Genomic DNA, 21,055 nt, shown 5'->3' on the forward strand with positions numbered 1-21,055 from the left:
TGCTTTTATGATTTATCAAAGCTTCTTAAAGATGCTCTCTCTGAGCTGCCGGCTGCTTCTTTACAGTTAGTACAGTAGAACACAGCTCTAGAGAGGTATTGCTGTATGTGCCCCACTTTAAGATCAGACAGGGTAATCCATAAATAACACTGCAGCTAAAAAGCTTGTGACAGCTTTGGATTATACAATCAGGAAAAATGCATGTTTGTGGAAAGAGTTTGTGCTATTTAAAGTGAGACAATTTTATGAATCTGATGTCCAAGTCCACCAAAATATATTGAAATTTGGTAGAGGTATCACCACATCTGTATAAAAAAAATTGATGGAGCATAGTCAGGGATTTCTGAACTAATTTATCCTACTGCACAGTGCAAGGCAGACTTGTGTTTCTAAATCTTTCTTCTAAGTCCATGCAATGAACACTTCATGGTGCTTATGGGATGAATATATCCTAAATGCAGGTGCAAAAATTGCTGCTAATTATTAATTAATAGGTGAATTTGAATGAAAAATTCAGAAGACATCATAAGAGGGAGAAAAGGCAAGCAATGATGAATGATATAGCATTTTCAGTCTGGGTATTGGTTCTTATTTTCAATGTCATGGCTCAAGGAGGAAAAGTACAGGCCAAGTTTCACCTGTCTCCATATGTAGGCAGTTTTGTATGAATATGAAGCTATTAGTTGTCTACAATAGAATTAACTGTAAGTATGGCAGTGTGCATGTACTCTGTACTATCTGTGCTCTGTACCATGTGTGGTCTATATTATATGTTCTCCGTACCATATGTAGTCTGTTATATGCTCTCTGTACCATTTGCACTCTGTATTATACATTCTTTGCACCACATGTTCTCTGTGTTATACATTCTCTGTACCACATGTGCTCTGTCTTATACATTATCTGTATCACATGCTCTCTGTATTACATGTTCTCAGTACCATATGTGCTCTGTACCCTGTGCACATGCTGTAGTGCTCTGTGTGCAGGTTTGTGTGTTTGTGTGTGATAGAGAGTGTATGAAGTGTGTCTCACTCCTTCTCTGACTCAAATCAGAGGTAAAACCTCTTTGGAGAGCAATAATAAAAACTTGATCAAGCCAGTGTAAGCTCTCAAGAGCCATTCAAGCTGAAGAACAGGCTGCTAAGGCCACCAACCACCACTGTGTGCATATCAGTGTCTGAACAAGGACACTCAGAAGGATGAAATGCAGAAAATCCACACTTACTCTTTTCTTCAATAATTAAACCTCAATTCCAGCTCAATAACGAACTCAAAGTCCAGCAGACCAGTTTTGGCCTTTTTGTTTTGCTAATTGCAATCTAAACTGTGTAAATAAGTGCTTGGGTCTTCACTAACTCAATCTCTTTGAATTTGCCTTCTGACTTTTAAAGTCAGAAACACTGGCTAAAAAAAAAGGAGGAAAAAATTGGAATATAAATATTATGGGAAGGGGCACAGTTTGCAGCTACAGGTATGAGTTACACCTGGAAGAAAAGGACCAAAGCCCAACAATCCAAAAGCTAGAACCCCAGGGAACACAGTGTGCTTCCAAGTGCTGGAGAGGCTTTAGACCAGATTGGTTTTGGGCTATACAGAGCAATATTTTACCAGATTGACTACTTGCATTTGGGTCTCCAGCCATAAAGGAAAAAAATAGACTGTCCATAGGCTTAAAAAGACAATGAAAGCTCATGTTACCCATGCTCTACTTCATATTGTTCATGCCCGTCATGGAGTTATTTGTGATTCTCCCCATTTCTCAAGAGCACATGTATCCTTCACTGTTACACTCCCTTGAGAAGTTATTCAAAGGGCCAAGCTGAGCCTTTGTCCCATAATAGGTACCTGCCTATTGCTTTTGAGAAAATAGAAACCTTCTTTAAAAGGTTTCTATGCTCTTATGTTACTTTATCGGTCTAGAAATCCCACATGTCTATGACTAACACCTAACCAGGATGTAGACTGTGCCACAGATTTTTTGGAAAACATCTATTTAATTTTAGAGAGCCATGACACTAAATCATGGTGTTTCTTTACTAGGAGTCCCCAGCACAAAATTAGATTCTGATGAGTATATAGTTTACCATATTACCACAATTACATTCAGGAGAATAGTAAGGGTTATTTAGCAATTTTTTTAATAATGCACTAAAAATACCAATTTGAACCAGACATCACAAAACTGGCATTGGTTTGGCTTTCCTGCACGGTTGTGATGAGTCTGCCCTGGCATTGACCTCAGTACCTGCTTATCTGCTTATCCTGATTGCTTTGAGGAGCATTCTGCCAAATCACAGAGAATATGCCAATTCATGGATGTAACATTTCGAGGATGGACAAACAACTTGTTGGGATTAAGGTGAGGTCAATTCATTTTCAGCCTGTGAGAGTGGAATGTAATTATAATCAAAAGAAAAATGCATTTAACCAATGCACTAATTATGCCCTCCCTGCTGCTGGCCCCTTTGCCATTTGATATGATTGTGAAATGAGTTAGGAAAAAACCTATCTATACAGACACAGACACAACAACACAGCTCCTGCTGACTGCTAATCAGTTTGCAACAGGAAGGCAGCAATGCCCTAGATTTTGTAGTCCCTCCCTGGTTCTCTAAGGACTTCCATCAACTTCTCAATGTATGTGCTGTGTTTTGGAGTCTCTGGCGATGACAACTCTGAATAAGTCTTTTTCCTCAAGAATTTCCTGAAAGAGGGTAAAGCACCAGTTAGGACCAGGAGACTTCTGGACCTGGACTCTGGTCTGCTTCACTTCCATCCTTTCCAATTCCCAGGTTAGATAAAATGGTCTGTATCCCATTATATAACACTGCACTACCCATGTCACCAACAGTCTGTAAATATCTGGAGAAAAATTAAACAAAGAGAGAAGGACATATCCTTGACAGAAGGATAAACAGATGCTCATGTTGCTGATATACAGCTGAGACTAATTTAAAGTACAGATGAATTTTTATGGAAATTGTGAGTTAAGACCAGAACTTATGCCTAGAGTCCCTTTCTATTTGGCTAGAGTAAGAGCAGAAATATCCTTTATTTGTTTGGTTAACTGGTATAGACATGGTCAGAGTAATGAAGAAACAGCAAATCCCTCCAATCCCAGACCACCCATTTCCACAACTTTTTGTTAACTGTGGAGCCAGTATAAGGAAGTTCTCAATTGCAATGTATGAGGCCAGAGGAAAGGAAATCAAGTCTACTTATGAATAACGTTCCTGAAACTCGTTCTTACATATTGAACATAAAAACACCTACAAAATGTCCTAGAATTTACTGATTTTCTGTCTTCAAGGTTTTGCTGTTTCAAGACCTTGTTTCAAGTGTTATTTATTTCACTGGTCAAAAAGAGCTCCATGTTCCAGGCTTTTCAGGCCATGATTGTTTTACTTCATAATTCTGTATTCAATAAGTCAGGGATGGTTTTCATTCTGCAAACAGAAGGACAGTCTGAAGCATAGAATCACATAATATTTTGGGTTGGAAGGGACATGAAAACCACCTTGTTTCAATCTGCTTGCCATGGGTAGAGACAACTTTCACTAGACCATGTTGCTCAAAACCCCATGCAGCCTGGCCTTGAACATTTCCAGGGATAAGGCACCAGTCACAGCACTTCATATAGCTCATCTACTTTCTTGTAACTGAGCATCTTTTATTCTACTTCTCTTTATCACTCTCATCATGTTTGCTGTGAGCTACATGGACAAAAGGGTTAGGGAATTTCCTGATCAAGAACCACAGAAAATACAGACAAAAGGAAGCAAAGATTTTATTGACATTTCTTTACACAGAACACAAGCTACACAAAATGCCACGATAAAGCATATGTAGAAAAATAGTAGAATCATATTGGCACTGATGACTATTCATTATTATTATTATTATATTATTATCATTATTATCATCATCATCATCTTATTATACAGGTTTCATCATAACCATAATAAATAAGCATTAAAATTTCACAGTGGCATTATAAGCTTTACATTCATGATCTTATTTATACAAGGGACCATGTCAGATTTCTTCAGCTTTTTTGTATGGTCATGATTCAAAGTAGTAGATTTAAAAATTAAAAGCCCTTTCCCTTAACCTATAAGGATCTGTCCACAGTAATCCATTGACTTGATCCCTTGGAGAGGTCTGCATTGGTCTTAAAAGACATTACTTTTAAAACACATTTGACCAACTGGAAAATTGGCCTTAAAAAGAACTCAGAACATTTGTTATCTTGTGGTGGTCTGACTTTGAGATGCCATGGATGCTGCTGGTTGCCATTTGTTAAGATCTTGTGGCTGTATAAAGCTCTTCACCAGGTCAATCCACTTGCAGATTTGGTCCATTATACCAAGAGTGCATTTGACCAGCATTTCTCAGGATCAGACCTTTAATAAAGACTTTGTGAATGTTGTTGAGTCTGAACCTACATTCCAAGAAAATTGATTTGCATTTCCATTTTCCTTAAAATATCACAGAATTGACTCAACTTCACATGTTTCCACTTAGTGAGATTAGTTTTGGTTTTTTGATGTAAGTCTCACTTAAATCTTGACAGACATAGTTAAAGAAAATTGAAGTGTGTGGCAGTTGACAAATGTTCATTAGGGAAAGGGAAGTAAATTAGACAGAGGCAGACAGACCATGTGTTGTAAATCTTGGTGTCTTAAAAAAATAGCACAGATTTTCTAAGCTCTCAACCTCTAATTATTGCTGCTTCTGTCTGATTTGAAATAATTCTTGAGAAACATAACTGCCTCAATCAAATATAATAATGTCTCATTTAAAAGTCCACACTCTAGTGTCACATGATGGAATCGGCTGTACTTGTATTCAGACCACAGAAAGGGTTATGATTAAAAATACCATAGACTACTCATCTGCAAAGTTCAGTCTCAATATCAAGTTACTGTATAAATTCAAATTTGCAGAATGTTGTAGTTACTGTTACATGCACCAATTATATCATGCATATTGCTTGCCCTGAACAATCAGCCCCAAAGGAAGTACTTGGAGAAGGATATATCTCTGATGCTTTGCTTTGCAGCCTGTGTGCACAAACATGGGCATGAATCCAATGCTAGTATTTTACATCCACTTTGCAAGAGTACAAATGGTTATCAAGTTCAGGGGCCAACCTCTTGATTTTGTATAATTTTTTTATGATTAAAACCCCCATACATTTGAAATGCTTCAAGCTGAAATTACTCATTTGAAACTCAGCCCAATATTATTTGGCAGTTGCTTTTTTGAAAAAACCTCAAACCATATTATTTCATTCAAAAAATTTTCTAGCCTTGCCTTTGTTAACTAAAAATTGTAATAGTGTGCATATAGAAAACCACTTTCAGAGCTAATTATTTACAGGAAACAGTAGGGTTTAATTTCAAGAGGTATTTTCTAAATATTTAATAAATAGGTAAAAGATAAGTCTGAAACACAGGCTAAGGATCTTCACAGAATTATGCTCCTGTCCATTGAATTCTAGTCCACATGCCAGTTGAGGAACAGTGAAAGTCCAATTTTAGGTGTTACCATTGAGCTGGGAATTAATCCAGCAGTGTTCCAATTAATCCATTTGAATAGATGCTGTAAAAATGTGTTTACTTCTGCTGCCATTGTTAACTTTACCGATTAAGAAGTCAAAGTCTGATTTTGAGAGCTACAATTTTAACACACTTTGAAGAAAGTGTCATTAAACCAAGAATATGGTTCCAGTGTCAAAACCAGAGTAACTGTGTTTGTACATTTCATACAGGGAAAGATAACACATCAATCAAAACCTTCCTCAGAGATGTGTTTTGTTTGTAAAACAAACTAGAATGTTTAATTTTAAGTGCCTGAATTTGCAGCATGGAACAGAGGGCTAAGAAAGAAGACAGAATTCAGCTAACTTTATTAGCTAAATTAGACTCATCAGCATAAACTTCTTCTAAACAAGAAAGAAGATCTCCCAACACACAAGTCTTTCCCATTTAAGGCTTGTATTGTTCATTGAAGGTAATTCTGTATATAGAAAAAGTTTAATTGTCTGCTGTCTCAGATGCTGTGGCTAATTGTCTAAACATAATTGAAAGGTAGAGATTTAAGATCAGATTTTCAGTTTTTTAAAGGACTGGAGTATATTTTAAGGGAGTTATAAAGACGACTGATGCCAGAATCTAAGACAGTAATAAATAGATTCATTGCTCAAGTCCAAGGGAACAACTTTTCGGTTAAGTTGTTCCACTTGTAAGGAATCTTATTATTAGAGACAAATCCAAGTAGAAAAATATCAACATAATTTTCAATTCACTTCTTAACTTTGTGTTTTAGAATATGCTGATCTGTGTTTTGACCTGACACTTTTACCAAAAATCCAATAATATTCTAGAGTGATTTATTTTGATAAAATGCATGGGATTTTGGAAGGTATTCTTTTTGATTTCTCTGTCATTACTGCCACCTCATTGGGGTATATTCCTGTCACATCCTAGACAGAAGAAGGGTTTATCTTTGCTTTCTCCTCAGTCTGTCAGAGCTATATCTAGACTCTGACTCACCTGGAGACCCAAAAAGGAATGGGACAAAACATTAGTGCATGTTTTTTCTTGGCAAAACAAACCCATTAGTAAATGAACACAAGATACTCTACGAATACTAGTGGGTTTTCAGTGGTGTGGGATTTTTTCCCGACATGCAGTGGCAATGGAATACCATGGCTTGTCCAGACTTCTTGACTGATTTCCTTCATATTTCATAAGAAGATTTAACTGCAGAAAAAGGAAATAGCTAATTTCCAAAACTGGAAGCATAGTCAAATATATAGAAGACTAAAATTAATAAGAGTGGCAAAGCTGATAAATCATTGATCTACCAGCTTAAAAATGAATGCTTGGTTGAAGAGGATGAATGTCAAGGAAAATTAAGAGACAGGTTTCCTGTCTTAGGAGACAGAGCAGCTCAGTTTGACATGTTGCATTGACCACAGAAACCATGGGGCTGGTAGATAACACACATCAAACTCATGGCTGCTTAGATAAGCTTTGTCAGCTAATGGTGTGCCAAGAGGTTGACAAATCACTGCACAAAACAGCCTGTCTCCTCCAATGAGGTGGATGAAGCCAAGAAATGGCTCTTTCACAGGATGTGGATGAGGCCAAGAAATGGCTCTTTCACAAGAGCTCTTGAGGACAACCAATGTAAACTGTCCCCAAAAGCAACAGAAACCCGTTTGACTGAATGATCACCACCAGCTTCCTCCTAAGTATGCTATGGTATGGAATATATACACTGTGTATGGGAACACAGGTTCACCTCCTATGGGAAAAGACACCTTCTGTTTACACAAGTATTTGGGGTACACATCATATGGGAGAGATTACATACAAGAACTATGTTTATATCAGCATTTTTACTGAAAGTGATAACTCATTTTACATCAAAAACATCCCCACTCAACCTTTCCCATTCAAGTAGCTGCATATTTAATAGTGTCAGAAATGCCTTGGCCTTTCTGCACAGCTGGAAATGATGCACATAGTCTTATCCATATAAAAGTAGCAAAGAGTAAGTAAGTGCTGGAACAGGTAGATTCCTAATAGCACTTATGCTTTCAGGAAGGAATGATAAATTTCTTAAATTAGTTGCTTGAAATATGGGAATTTTCAGCACAAAAACTGTTAGTAATGCAACCCCATTTACAAGATGAATAAAAAAAGCAAGGCCATCACAATATTCCAACCACCCACTCCAAAATAAAAGACAATTACCGAAGACCGGACTTTCATGTGGTGAAGAGGGTTTGTTTTTTTTTTTTTTTTTTTGTTCTTTTGCATAACTTTTCTGTGTTTGTAGCTGATATCTTTCAAAGACTGGAAGGCATGGTGCATTATAGCAAGAGTTCATTGTACCATAGTTTCACATTTGAAGAGGCAGAATATACTTGAAGACATGAAACTCCATGCAAGTAGCATAGAAACATTGGACTTATGGAATATATATGCATATGTGAAAATCCATTTCAGAAAGATATGGTTAGGTTGCTACTCAGATAAGAGCATTTTGCAGCACTTCGGGTGAAAGTAGAGAATTGAATTTTCAAAAGCAAAGAAATCAAGTTTCAAGGCTGTAGCGGAAGTTAATTTAGTCTGACCTTTTGCATAAGATGAGTTTATACATATTTATTCTTTATGCTTCTGTCCTATGAGGGGAAGGCCTGACTCATCTGCATTTAAAGCATTCTAACTATTTAACACTGATTAAACTCTTCTCATAAGAATTTCTATTCAGTGCACGGATTTCTCTTGGGGAAGTGCAAATGAATTACACAGGATTCCTAAAACAGAGAAGAAACATCAGCAGCCCTGGTCACACTGGGCTTCCTCAATATCTGTGCCCAAAGTAAAAATTAATTCAGAGGAGGATGGAAGATTCTAGTTGTGGCAACAGGAGAACAGCTCCATCTCTTTGGATTAAAGCCTCAGACAGGGAGAGGATGGGATGAGTGCCAGCAGCCAGAGGCCCTCCTGAGCAGGAAAAAGGCACCAGTCTGCAGCAGAGCAACCATCCAATGCACTTTACCAGTTCCTGGTGCCTCTTAAACCCAGTTCAGGGTTGTGGAACTTGAGGGGCCCAACGAAAGATTGCCAAGACAATGAGGGGTTCTAACACACAACTTCTGAGCACAGACTGAATTAGGCTTGTCTAGCCTAGCACAAAATATACCAAGTGACAAAGAGCTGACTGAAAGCATGGAAAAAGAAGTTACAACTGTACCAGAGGCAAGAACAACCCCATGGAATAAAAAGGTGGGATAAAAAAAGGTAACAGAAAAAGCTGCAGCTCAGAAAGTTTAAATTGGATTTTTTAAAAAAAAAATTTTTGTTGTTTGCTTGGTTGTTTTCCCTAGGAGTGATATATAGCAATTGAGCAGGTATTCCAGAGTAGCTGTAGTATATCCATCACCAGATGTTTTTAATATCCAGCAAGAGAAATATATGGCTGACCTTACAATGAGATTCATGATAATCCTGCTTTGAACAGGAATTATACAGGGATACTTCCAGCTGCTCCTTCTGAAACAAAATATTCTGTCATCTGTAACACGTCTGGATGGGTGCATGGCAGTCTTCATAAAGGACTGAGAAAATTGACTGGAATGAATGTGTGAGCACAATGTCCCACCCCAGGAGAAATGGAATGGCAGTGCTGGATATATTTGTGAATCCTTGTCTGCACAGACTTCACAGTACATGGAAGAGATACAGTCAGGTCATGGAAAGGTGATCAAGCGAAAATGGGAATGTCTGGACAAAGAACAGTAGTTTAGGGCAATTTAGGCATCTCAAAGGAATTGCAAATTAAGGGAACCATGAACAAAGCCAGGGGCAGAACCTTGCAGTGGTTATGTTTGATCCCAAAGGCAAAACCAAACCAGAGGAGAGTGAACTGCAGTTAATCAATCACCCCATTAGGAATTTCATTACTCCAAACATCAATGGTCTAATTTTTAATTCAGTGGTTATTTGTCCTGAGACTGTGGTACTACAGCCATAAAGTAATTGCATTAAAGAAGATGAACACTAACTCAAACAAACCTGTATTTTTTCTGGTTTATAGTTTAAAAACAATTCAATGATTAAATAAACACTGAAAATTTGGAGGAGGATATAAATTTAGCAAGAAACTGTCAATAAAATAACATTGACTATCAAAACTGCTGAGCATGTGTGTTGAAATAAAGAAAAGCACTCCATAAGAGTTCTCTATAGACATGACCTTTTGCATCTAAATAACCAGCTGGAGTGAAATATGTCAAGCTGTTCTGATGATAATTTGTAAATGGAAATTTAAGTCCGCAAAGAAAATAATCGTTCAGCTAGGCTGACACATATTGGCATGCTGAGACTGCCTCAGAAATGCTCCATGACTATTCATTATATATTAAATTTCATGGGATATTTGCATAAGACTTCACAAGTGTCTAACCCTGTTATTAGAAGTTCTCATCTTTCTCCTTCATCAACACTCTCACTATTTTAAATGCAGAGGCAGAAAGCAAGAGAACTTCCTTTTTCTTTTTTAACATGCAAAAAGCCCGGAAGAAAACTACAAATTCTAATGGAAACTTGAATTCCCAGTTTTCACACTGTCTTGTGATAGCTTTCTGTCTCAAGTGTGGCTCTTTTCTGGCAAGGGAACAGTGAAGAGGATTGGTCAGTGGATATTTATGAAATGCTTTGAAGTTAAATAGTGCTCAGAATTTGTGTAGGTAATTCCAAAACTCTGTGCTAAGGTTTCAAGTCTTGAGAAAATAATCCTTTAAAGCTAAAAAATTTCAATTTCCTCTATTTTTAGTGAACAGACCTGATTTTGAAAACAAATTTTGATTTTAATTCATTAAAGGGAAAATGAGCATTCATTGGAGGCCAGAAAAAGACTCATTCCCTGACAGATTTTAAAGGAGCCTCATTCATATCATAAATGTCTGGTTTTGGTCAAGGTATGAAGTCAAAGCTTGCACCCATGTATGAAAAATTGAAGTAATCCAGTCCACAAATGCTGACCCTCCAGTTCCTGTTGATGTCTTAGACACCCAGAAAGTGTGTCTCATTATAAATTACCTTGATAAGGAACGGAGATAAATAACCCTAAATGCTACCAAAGCACAAATCAGGATCACTCCTGCAGATTTTCAGTAGCACCCACCTCTCTTCACTGACTACAGATAGAAATTAGGCCTTTTATTTTAGTAGAACAAATTCATTTTGCAACAAGTTTTTAAGCACAAATTAGGTGAGTAAATTAAATAGGAAAAATTCCATAATTCTCCAAGAAGAAAAAATTCCAAATGATTCGGGAGATGGGGTTCTCTTTTTCCACAAGATTGAAAACCAACTCCTTGAAAATCCTTAGCCCAGATGCAGAAGGAACTTACTATTTTATCCCTCATCTACACACACTTAGTCAATGCTGCAATTTCTCTCCTTCGTTACTTTAAAAAATCCATTTCAGAAGATATTAAATTATTTTCAAACTGGGGAGAAATGGGCTCTAGGAGATGTAGAATATCAGAGAAAAATTTATTCAGCTATTAATAAAGGCATGATCATCGAATTATAGATATATAGATATTATATGGATATTTTATAACCACACTGTTTTCAAGTTCTTAAATTCATTTTAACATTTCAGTCCTCTTAAGTGTTATAGTCTGCTTCAGGGACTTCTTGTCTTTCTTCCATCCCTCTGTCTTTGTCTCTGTCTTTCAAAGCTTTGACATCTGCTGGCCCTGCTCCTCTTTTCACATGGGCTATCACCTTCCCCTCAGAGAACTTGCTCATCTGGGCTACAGCCCACACTTCACCTCTGATGCCAGAAAGCCTCAATAGCCAAATACACTTCACCTGCTGGAGATCCTTCTCCTTACTAGTTTTAAGCTTTTTAGATGCTTAAAAAAAACAGCCTTAGAATGCTGGCTTTGTTTTTTACTTAACTGAAGAATCCTTTAGAATTGAAGGGAGTTTCACTTCAAATACAGCTGACATTAATATTGACAAGATATAAAAGAAAAACACGTTTGTCCCTCTGTCCAAGGTCCTGAATAACTCTTATTCCCCTATGAATATGAGTACTTCACTAAAGAGTTTAAGCCCTGCCCCCATAGACAGAGGAAGCCAAAGGGGATTTGTGTAGTTTGTGGGGAAAATCCTTGTAGAAATACTGCAAATGTACTTAAATGTATTTTAAAAGGCTTTATGTGAAAGGACAATATATTGAAATTCCAAAGGTTGTGACAAAAACAAAGATGCTAACTGGGCACTTTGCTAATTTTTATGAGGATAATTCTTGCTGTATATTTCTTTCCATGGAAAATAAGTCCATGCTGATGACTATACTTTGATGAAGTACAAGAACTTATATACTATTTATATTATAATGATAATGGAGATTTCTTTGCAGTATTGTCATAAAATTGAGTGGATTCATAGTACCTAGAGGCAATATCCCACTAAAAAGAATAAAAGAAGAAAAAGTGAGGGAGGCTATTCTGAGAACTTAAAATGGAAGCTCAACTAGACCACTACTGCCAATATACCCCACAGTGTTCTGCCAAGGATGATAAAATCTGTGTCTTATCATTTGACAGGAATGATACTTCCCAGATTTTTATGATGTTCCACAGGAGCTTTCTTCCATACTGCACAAGATGTCAGTTATGTGGACCTGATCCAAGTCTATAAACAATCCAACTCCAACTCTGAAGTCTGACTGAGCCATCAGAGGATTCTATATGAATAGGAACCCTGACATCTTTAGGTATATTTATCCATCAGTCAAAGCACTGGTGGGAGTACAGAACACCAAAGTGAACTTGGAAACACTCATCACCTCCTGCACCAAAGCAGAGACCTTTTCCCATGTCCATTCTCTCAGAGTCATGCAAACAGAAGTCTGGGAATGCTGTCCAAAGCAATCTGAGTATAAGAACAGCTACACTGGTTTTTTGTCAGACCCAGGACTGTGAGAGCTGGTGAGTGAGATCTGGAAATAACCAAACTTCTTTGAATAGACTGTGTACACTCACACAGCAGGCATGTATATAGGTGTAAAGTCACTTCTTTCTAAATGTTTTTCAAAATTTTCAGTTTGCAGACTCATGAACATTTTCTACAAGTGGACTAGACCCTCACACAGCACACTGGAGGTTGCTTATGGTTAGAAGTTGCTTTTGTTTCCTGTTTTTCCATAAAGGAGTACTACTCCTGGCTCAAAAGGGCTGCACTATATAACAGCTCAACCTCCATGTCCCATTATATTTAAAATTCTGTAGACAATTTACTGAGGAAGAAGTTGTGATATGTCTGTGCAGCTGGCACTAGACTGCTGAGGCCAAAAAGTGAGAAAGAATTCCCAAACAAGAAGTGGAAACCACAGGTTTCCTGATAGAATTCATTTGTTAACTGAGTAGAACTGACTGTTAACATTTAACAGTCAATCTGTAAGGAAAAAAGAGAAAAAGAGAGAGAGAGTGAGACACAATAGTATGTACCTATTTAATTCAAGTACTGAGGTATTGTTTAAGAAACTTGTCAACATTGAATCACACCATGGAATTGTTCCCATAGAATTTCTGCCTCTATGAGGGCACAAGGATTTTATGTGTAATACTTCTTTTCAGGTGATTTAGTCTCACCTTTTGGTATTTACCTTCTTTCTCCTTCCTATTTTAAAAACATGCATCAGTTATCAAGCCAGCCTTTTTCCTTTACCAGCATAAACTCTTTTCTTGAAGTAATTTTGTGGTTTTCACTTTTTTTTCTTTTGAGAAAAAATTCGTTTTACTTTTTGCAACTACAAATATTTCCCTGTGGCTGTGATGTATTTTGTTTTCATTTTGTATTCTCTTATTTCAGAAATCCCCACCATCTTGATCTTAGTTTACTGATGGGAGTCTTGACACCTAAACCCAACTGTGTAATTTTTTATAGTCATTGCTAGAATATATGGAGACTTGTTCATTTTCATTTTTAAACAAATTGTAGTTGTTTTAAAAAATTGCCTGCCTTCTAAACAAAAATAATTGTGAAGAATTATTCGCTTTCTCTTTTTTCAAAAAACTCCTGTGACACTGAAAATTCATGAAAATGTTATGAAAATGCACAGAAAGTTATTGAAATTTGTCACTTTAAATCTGATAACTTTGTGATAAAAATCCTACTATAAATTTAATAAAAAAATTAATAATTGGGAAATATGTTCTTTTTCAAAACTCTTAAAAACAACCTAGATAACATTGCATGAATAAAGTTTTAAATAGTTCAACCAGCTGTAACCATATAATAATTAGGACTGTATACAGCACTGCAAATGGGCATTAACAAAGCATGTAGAGAGTATTGCAGAGGATCTTAAGACATTCTTATATTTTTAAAGCTTTCCACACTTACGATTCTATATCTTCAGCCTTTATTTTTCCAAATATTTGGGGTTTTCAAGCGTATAACTGGCTAGACTGAATTCCATATCAGTGTAATAAATTTTTTAAAAAAAAGAAAATTTTTGGAACAAATGAACTTAGATACAAATGCAAACGTAAAAATTTTAACTTTAGAATTGTAACACAGTCAGTTATGATCCTCTATAAACGTAAACAGAAGAAATGTTAACAGATGCCACTGATATTTAACAAGTAATCCAATATAATCCTCTTGGTTTGGCAGCTTGTAACACAAATTAATTCTTCCCAAAATACAGCTGGGGCTTCTTTTTAAAGACAAATATCAATATTTTTTCATTCTATGTAAAATACTTTGCTTCTTTCCATCATTTGAATGTACAATTTGTATGTTACAAAGTATTACCAGTAATGGAACCATTCAAATATTTTCTTCCATCAAACAGAAAGACTGAAACTTTCATAAATGGTTTTCAGACTTTTCAGTTCATCACAAAGAAGGTTTAAACCTGAGTTCACATACACTTGTTTCCTTGTGTGTTAACTACCCCAAAAGTGCTACAAATGTAGAGCTTTGTTAATACAGTAAATCAAGGACAGACAAGTTCCTGGTTTAATATTCAAAAGAAATGGGAATTATATTGGTCCAATCACATTTAGAGAATTAACCTTCTTATTCTGATTCTGTACTTCAGAAGTGGCTCATGTCTTTATGTGGACAAAAAACATAGAAACTGAAGAGGAATATTTATTTCTTCCAAAAGCACCAATACTTGGAAGCTTGAATGCCTTAAAGCCATAGCACTTTATTCTCCAAAAGAGAAATGGAAATGGAAAGTTTGGAAGTCCCACCTGATCTCATTTCTAACATTGCACTCTGTTGGCTAAGGAAGTGTCCTCCACCCAATGGAAAGGTTGGCCTCTGTTACCCCGTACTTCAGGCACTATTTGAAGTAGTTGAGTCCTGCCACGAGGAAAAACTTCTCCAGGAAAAGTTCGGAGTCCAGCACGGCAATGTGGGCAGCCCGGCCTATCAACGTGTTGGCGGTGTTAGGCAGAGCGTGGAACACGTTGTGTCTGATCAACGTGCAGTCCTTGGCCCCAATCAAAGGCTGGAGAAGGTTGTTGATCATTTCTGCGTAAACAGGACCTGAAAAAGGGTTGAGATATCACAACTACACACCAAAGCTCCCAGATCCTCTCTTTTCTTCCAGTGTCATTTAATTATAGTCTCAGTAAGAAGGAAAATGAAAGCAAGGCCAAAATAAATGAAAGAGACAGCAATCCAGTTCAAAGATTTGCCAGGTATACCAGAGTGGTGCTCTGATATATGGTTTCTTTGAGCTAGGTCTTATAAGCTCTTGGAGATTTATATCACACCCAAGATAGCTCAGCTACCTTAGAAGGCATAAAATCAGCAGGATGGCTTCTGTGGTCGTGTTGGAAACAGAAAAGTTTTAATAAAAGGCAAAATAACAAAACTCTTTACAGAGAAACACTGAGCCAAGTGCAAAAGGTTCTTGCTCCTCGTAAAATACCCCACAAAAGCAATTAGTTTCTTTGTTCTCTTCCTTTTCTAATCAATTGCTTAGGTGGGACTTTCTGGCTTCTGTCCAATTGGCTATCCTTAAGTTTGAGGTGAAGTCCACAAGGTCCTATGAGGTGTCTTTTTACCTAATTGAGGAAAGAAACATCTGGGCTTTTTTTCCTTTTTTAGGAGACAAAGGATAGTTTTGTCACTCCATCAACATGGGCCACATTCAGCCATACAGTGCTCATCTAATGGAGGTACTGGCCATGAGGAGGGATCTGCTGAAGCTGCTTAGCATGAGCCTGGGACATCCTCAGCCTTTCCTCTGTCAGTGAAGAAAATGCTCATGCTTCTTTTAAGGGAGTGGGGTTGGACTCATACTGGCTATAAATTCAAATGTGAGAGGGTCTGGCATGACACAAGTCCATTTGGATTTCTCTGCTGATTCTAACGCAGGAAAGGAATAATGTAGAGATAGTTGAGGTGTTTATAGGGGCAGAAACAATGGCTCAGGAAACATTTGCAGATAAATGATCTGATGTATTGATAAATGTAATGATTTCCCTTCTATTAGATAAATATGTACCCAAGGAACAACCACTGTAGGTGAGTTGAAGAATTTCCTTTTAATTAATGTCTGAAGTAGGTAGAAAGAGCTGTCATTTAAGTAAGAGGTGTGAAGGCAACTATGCTGATTATTGGACCTGTGTGTCTCTTTCTGCTTCCAAAGAATACCTCCATTTCTAAGTAATCACGTATGTGAAATGGGTATGAAATTGCACTGAACATTATTCCTGGATGTGGCATCAAACTGGGGCCATGAAACATTTTATAAATGAACAAGACTGCTAATAACAAAAGCAATACACACAGCCTGAGCTCACAGGAGGGCCTCTGGTGGTGTGAGTCCTAATGTGTTTTACAGATTTTATTACAAAAAAAAATATTTTAGATCTGTCCCTTAAATTATCTTGCAGTCATTTAAACTCTATTACAAACAAAGGGAAACCCCCCTTACTTTGTATGTGTTGAGAAAGATTTCATTATGTGAAAGAAAGAGGAGACAGTACAAGTAAATCACTAGACTACATTAAAACATTGTCAAGAGCTAGTTTTAACATCTAAAAAAAAAATTAGAGGGAAGGGGAGGAAGCAGTAAGAAACCTTTGATTATGACCTGATTGAAATTTGTTTTCATCAGGAAAAGAGCTTCTTGAAAAGCTTCTTTTATTGATTTCAGTAATTTCCTGTGGGAAACGAACACTTTCTTCCTTATCAAATAAACATTTCAGTTTTCATCATGTTGATGAAAAACCCTTCTAATGTAATGACCTCAGTTGCACAGAAATGCAATTCTTCAGCAGCCTTGGGAATATATAAATGAACTTAAACATACCTGTGTGTCTGTCCTTAAGTGCATTTTTGCACATTTCTATTCTTGCTGAATGAAAAGGTACGTATCTGTCTTGGGGTGAGGCCACTAACACAACATTTTTAAAGTACTGAAGACCTATGGCAAACATATTAAATACATTAATCACAATTAAGCACAGTGATGAAAAATAATACAGCTTGATTGTATGATTGTCAGCATGATTATTTCACATTCAAAGGCTTTTGAAAACCTACAGTGCAAAATAGATTATAATTATTAAAACATGTAACAGGATATTAAAAATATTCATAACAGCTTATACACGTTTCTGTTGCTTCTGTGAACTATTTGTTACTTATCAACACACACATATTAATTGTATGTCAACAAGGAAAAGTAAGGACTGTCTGTAAAAAACACTTTCATTAAAACCTTATTCTTGCAAATATTTATACCTCTAAACATGATCAAGTTCAAAAATAACACCATAAATTAGTACAATTCTCAAACAAAATAGAGAAGAAAAAGAATTGCTATAATATCACACTGTTACATTGGTGTTGAATGAGTCTTAGGGTCCATCCAGTCCCTGTATGCAGCAGTCACTTGACAAATCCACACTGCTGGTACAACAACTGAAAACCCTACATCCTGCCTCTTCCCTGGAGCTAATGGGGCTACTGATGAGCTCCTGCTGTTTGACCTGTCTATGGTCACTTGAGTTCTCCATCACCCACATTTAACAGAAACGCAAGAAAATGTATATTGATGACATAACCTACTTGTTCAGAGAATATCCTGAACACAGAAGAGCTGTGGGTTTGTCCTTCATCTTTCCCTCTCTCTTATGGGAAAGTGGTCCAGAACCAGAGCCAGGCTGGATGGGGCTTTTAGCTGCCTGGTCTAGTGGAAGGAGTCCCTGCCCATTGCAGGGGATTGGAGCCAGATGATCTTGAAGGCCCATTCATGTCTCTATGATTCCACAACTATGATTTCTATACTTTCATAGAAAATCTGACCATCACCACCACAATGAAAAGTCCTGCTGGCTGCCTTTACAAAACCTGTCTTAAGGTGTTTATCATTTTCTTCTTGTGAAATCAAACCAACTGAGTCTGCAAATTCGTCTGAAGTAAAAGATAGAAGCCCCAGTGAGTGTTACCATAACTAAAACCTTGTGTGAAGAGGTTCAGCAGGGACGAATATTTTATTGTGGATTTTGTTTTGATTTTTGTTTTCACAACAAGCACGAGGAACACTTGTTAAGGAGATTGAAAGGTAGCAGGGACATCTACTTTAATAAGAAAGCCAGAAATTGTGGAGGCTTAAAGAGTCATCTGGCAATGTAAGCACAGCACTGCTTCTGGCATTTCTCCCTCTGTAGGTTCTCCCCACTTCTTTTGGGAGCAGGATGCCAGGGTAGGGACATCTCTCTATAGAATCAGTATGCCAGCTCATATATTCACATATGGACATGTCTATATCTTCAGATATTTTGCCTAAGCATCTATCCAGGTGATTCTGACTTTACAGACAATTCTCTTCACATTTAAATTTCTGCTTTCTCCACTTTCAAGGACAGCACATGCATTTATAGCCCCTTATATCTCCAGTCTACCAAGCTAACAAGCAGCAAATTGCTTTGACTCACTACACATGCTTGGGAATTCATTGCTTGGGAAGTTAAAATGAACTTTTTGTGTAGACGCAATTTTATTTTAACTTGACAGTAGTAAAGCAGTTATCAGCTATATTCCATGGAAATAAGAACTAGGGAATCAAAGGGAAAATTCAAATAACACCAATTTACATCAGCTTCCTGTCATTGATTGAGTTATGTAGCATATCTGTGAGATTTAGATGTTCTATTTATATTAACATAGTCTTTGTTTCCTATTAGCAGTGTACAAAAGTATGAGAAAAGAATTAAACTTCAAGTAGTGACCTTGTCACTACCTACTTAGCACCAGTTTGCTCACACTCAATATTAAAAATAACTTAAAAGAAAACAACTGCTTCAACAGAAGGATCACGCTTGCGTTCTTTTCTCAAGAAACACCTGATTTATTTAATTTATTCATGACAGACTAAAGAATAGGAGAAAAGATTCTCTATTCAGACATAATTTTTCTAGTGTGAGGCCATACATCTCTCTCTGTAGTACAGAAGTGTCAGTATAGACATGAATAAAATTTGCTCTTCATCTCACAGAGTCATATTTCCCAGAGACAAGAGATGTTAAACTTACAAAAAAATAATAAAAGAGGAAAAATGGTGTTCATCTCATAGCATAAATTAAGGAATGATGGCCGGTCAAGAATGATGTTTCTGTCTCACAGAATATAAGCTCAGGTGCATGTTTACTACAGCACGAAGGTCTTATTTAACGCTAACACTTTGGCAAAGACGTTATCTGATAACTTTCACAGAAAAAATGCGCAGATGAAATTGATATTAGATTTTAGACAGGGCAACCCTTCAAAAAAGCATGTTTAAAGAAAGATCATTGACAAAATGCAGATTTCCTTAGCTCCCTGGAGAATAGGACAATCCTGCACAAGCCCATGGAATAGCCCTTGGCATTTGCAAGTCTCATCAAGCCCCACTCACCCGTTTTTTGGCTGAGCTGATAGAGGAAACACTTGCGTAGATCCGCGTTGTCCCTGAAGGTCAGTTGCAAAAGCGACCCTGACTTTTTTAACTTCTGCATTAGCCATAGACCTGGAATGAAAATTGGTGCATATTTTTATCCTTCCTAAATCATCAAGCAGGAGAGTTAAAGACATGTGCCTATAGTAAGGATAGCACTGTAATTTTCTAGAAGTCTTGTCTGTTCTTACACTCCTAATTAACAGGGAGAAAAGTCTAAGGGTCTCACAGGATAGAGACAGCAGTTTTAAACTAAAAGAGGGTAGATTTAGGCTATATATAAGGAAGAAATTCTTTATAATGATGGTGGTGAGGTGCTGGAAAAGGTTTCCCAGAGAGGTGGCAAATGTCTCATGCCTGGAAATAATCAAGGTCAGGTTGAACAAGGCTTGGAGCAAACTGTTCTAATTGGGGATGTCCCTGCTCATAGCAGGGGTGGAACTAGATGATCTTTAAGGGCCCTTCCAACCCAAACTATTCTATGATTCTGCGGTTGTCTCATGGTAATCAGAAAAATACTCAGGAAGACTGAAACGTGGGACATTGCATTTCCATAATAATGTCTCTTTTTCATCTCCATCTTTTTTATGGAGATGCCTCTCTTTATTTGCAACAGAGAAGTGGGAGACTAAGTGGAAACTAAGGTTCATCTCTCACTGCTGCACACCCCTGAGCTTTCCAGGGAGCAATATGATGGACCTTGTAGATATTAAAATTGAAATTTGTTTTCTGAAGTTTGAAGGTTTGAAGTCTTCATCAAATATTTTCCCAAACTTCAAGGTACAAGTCATATTACAATAAATTCCTACATCCAGTTGTTGCCCTCTCATGCACTCTGATGTGGACCACAGCCAGTCAACTTTCCCATCAACTCTTACCTGTACTAACCAAAGTGCTGTTGTTGTAAAGGGTTCCCAGGTGAGGCCCAGAGAGGGACAGGAAGGTGTGTAACTTGTTGAGGTAATAGCGAAACCTGGGGCGAGTTAGTACAGATCGAATGATGACATTACCAAGGGAATGTCCAATAAAACTGTTGGGAAAGAAAGAATTACATTATTAAGAAACCCATCTGTGTTTCCTTTGAAATAAACACAAAGATGGCACAAATGGCTCTGGAGGGAAGACTCTGTCAGGACTTTCAATAAGATCCTTTAGTTATCATTTAATGTTTTTTTTGCCGACAAGATTCTCTTTCATCAGAATCTTACATTCTCATCTATAAGAATGTAAAAATTAATCTCACTGATTCAATGGCTTTTGACACAGGGCACTTTAGGAAAAGCTAATTTCACTGGATGTTGCTCATGTAACTCAAACAGTTGCACACTATTTGTTATCTAATAAAGCTTACCTTATTCGGGATATGGAGAGGTTGTACAACTGGATATGCTGAATAATTTCATCCAATAACCGGTCAGTCATTGTATCAAAATCAGCAAAAGTATCAGTCTGTTGAAAAATTAAATGAGTTCATGAATTAAAATATATTACACTTCTTGCAGACTGATGTTATTTTTAAAGTCAAATTCAAGCAGAAATGTAA

At 37.0% G+C, this 21,055-nt stretch overlaps 1 protein-coding gene across 4 annotated transcripts in view; it reads right to left on the reverse strand.

The window, feature by feature from the left end:
- Nucleotides 1-3,766: 3,766 nt before the first annotated feature.
- The window catches only part of FAM135B (family with sequence similarity 135 member B), a 205,570-nt gene continuing 188,281 nt past the window's right edge, over nucleotides 3,767-21,055 (reverse strand). For all 4 annotated transcript variants that reach the window (XM_064706723.1, XM_064706720.1, XM_064706724.1 and 1 more), the window contains 5 exons: nucleotides 20,864-20,961; nucleotides 20,391-20,542; nucleotides 19,474-19,584; nucleotides 16,885-16,998; nucleotides 3,767-15,107 (listed from right to left, as the gene is read on the reverse strand). In XM_064706723.1, coding sequence (XP_064562793.1) covers nucleotides 14,902-15,107; nucleotides 16,885-16,998; nucleotides 19,474-19,584; nucleotides 20,391-20,542; nucleotides 20,864-20,961 — 681 coding nt within the window. In that variant the 3' untranslated portion in view covers nucleotides 3,767-14,901. The remainder of the gene's footprint in view (nucleotides 15,108-16,884; nucleotides 16,999-19,473; nucleotides 19,585-20,390; nucleotides 20,543-20,863; nucleotides 20,962-21,055) is intronic.

Source organism: Zonotrichia leucophrys, chromosome 2, assembly GCF_028769735.1.
Source record: "Zonotrichia leucophrys gambelii isolate GWCS_2022_RI chromosome 2, RI_Zleu_2.0, whole genome shotgun sequence".
Classification (NCBI taxonomy): domain Eukaryota; kingdom Metazoa; phylum Chordata; class Aves; order Passeriformes; family Passerellidae; genus Zonotrichia; species Zonotrichia leucophrys.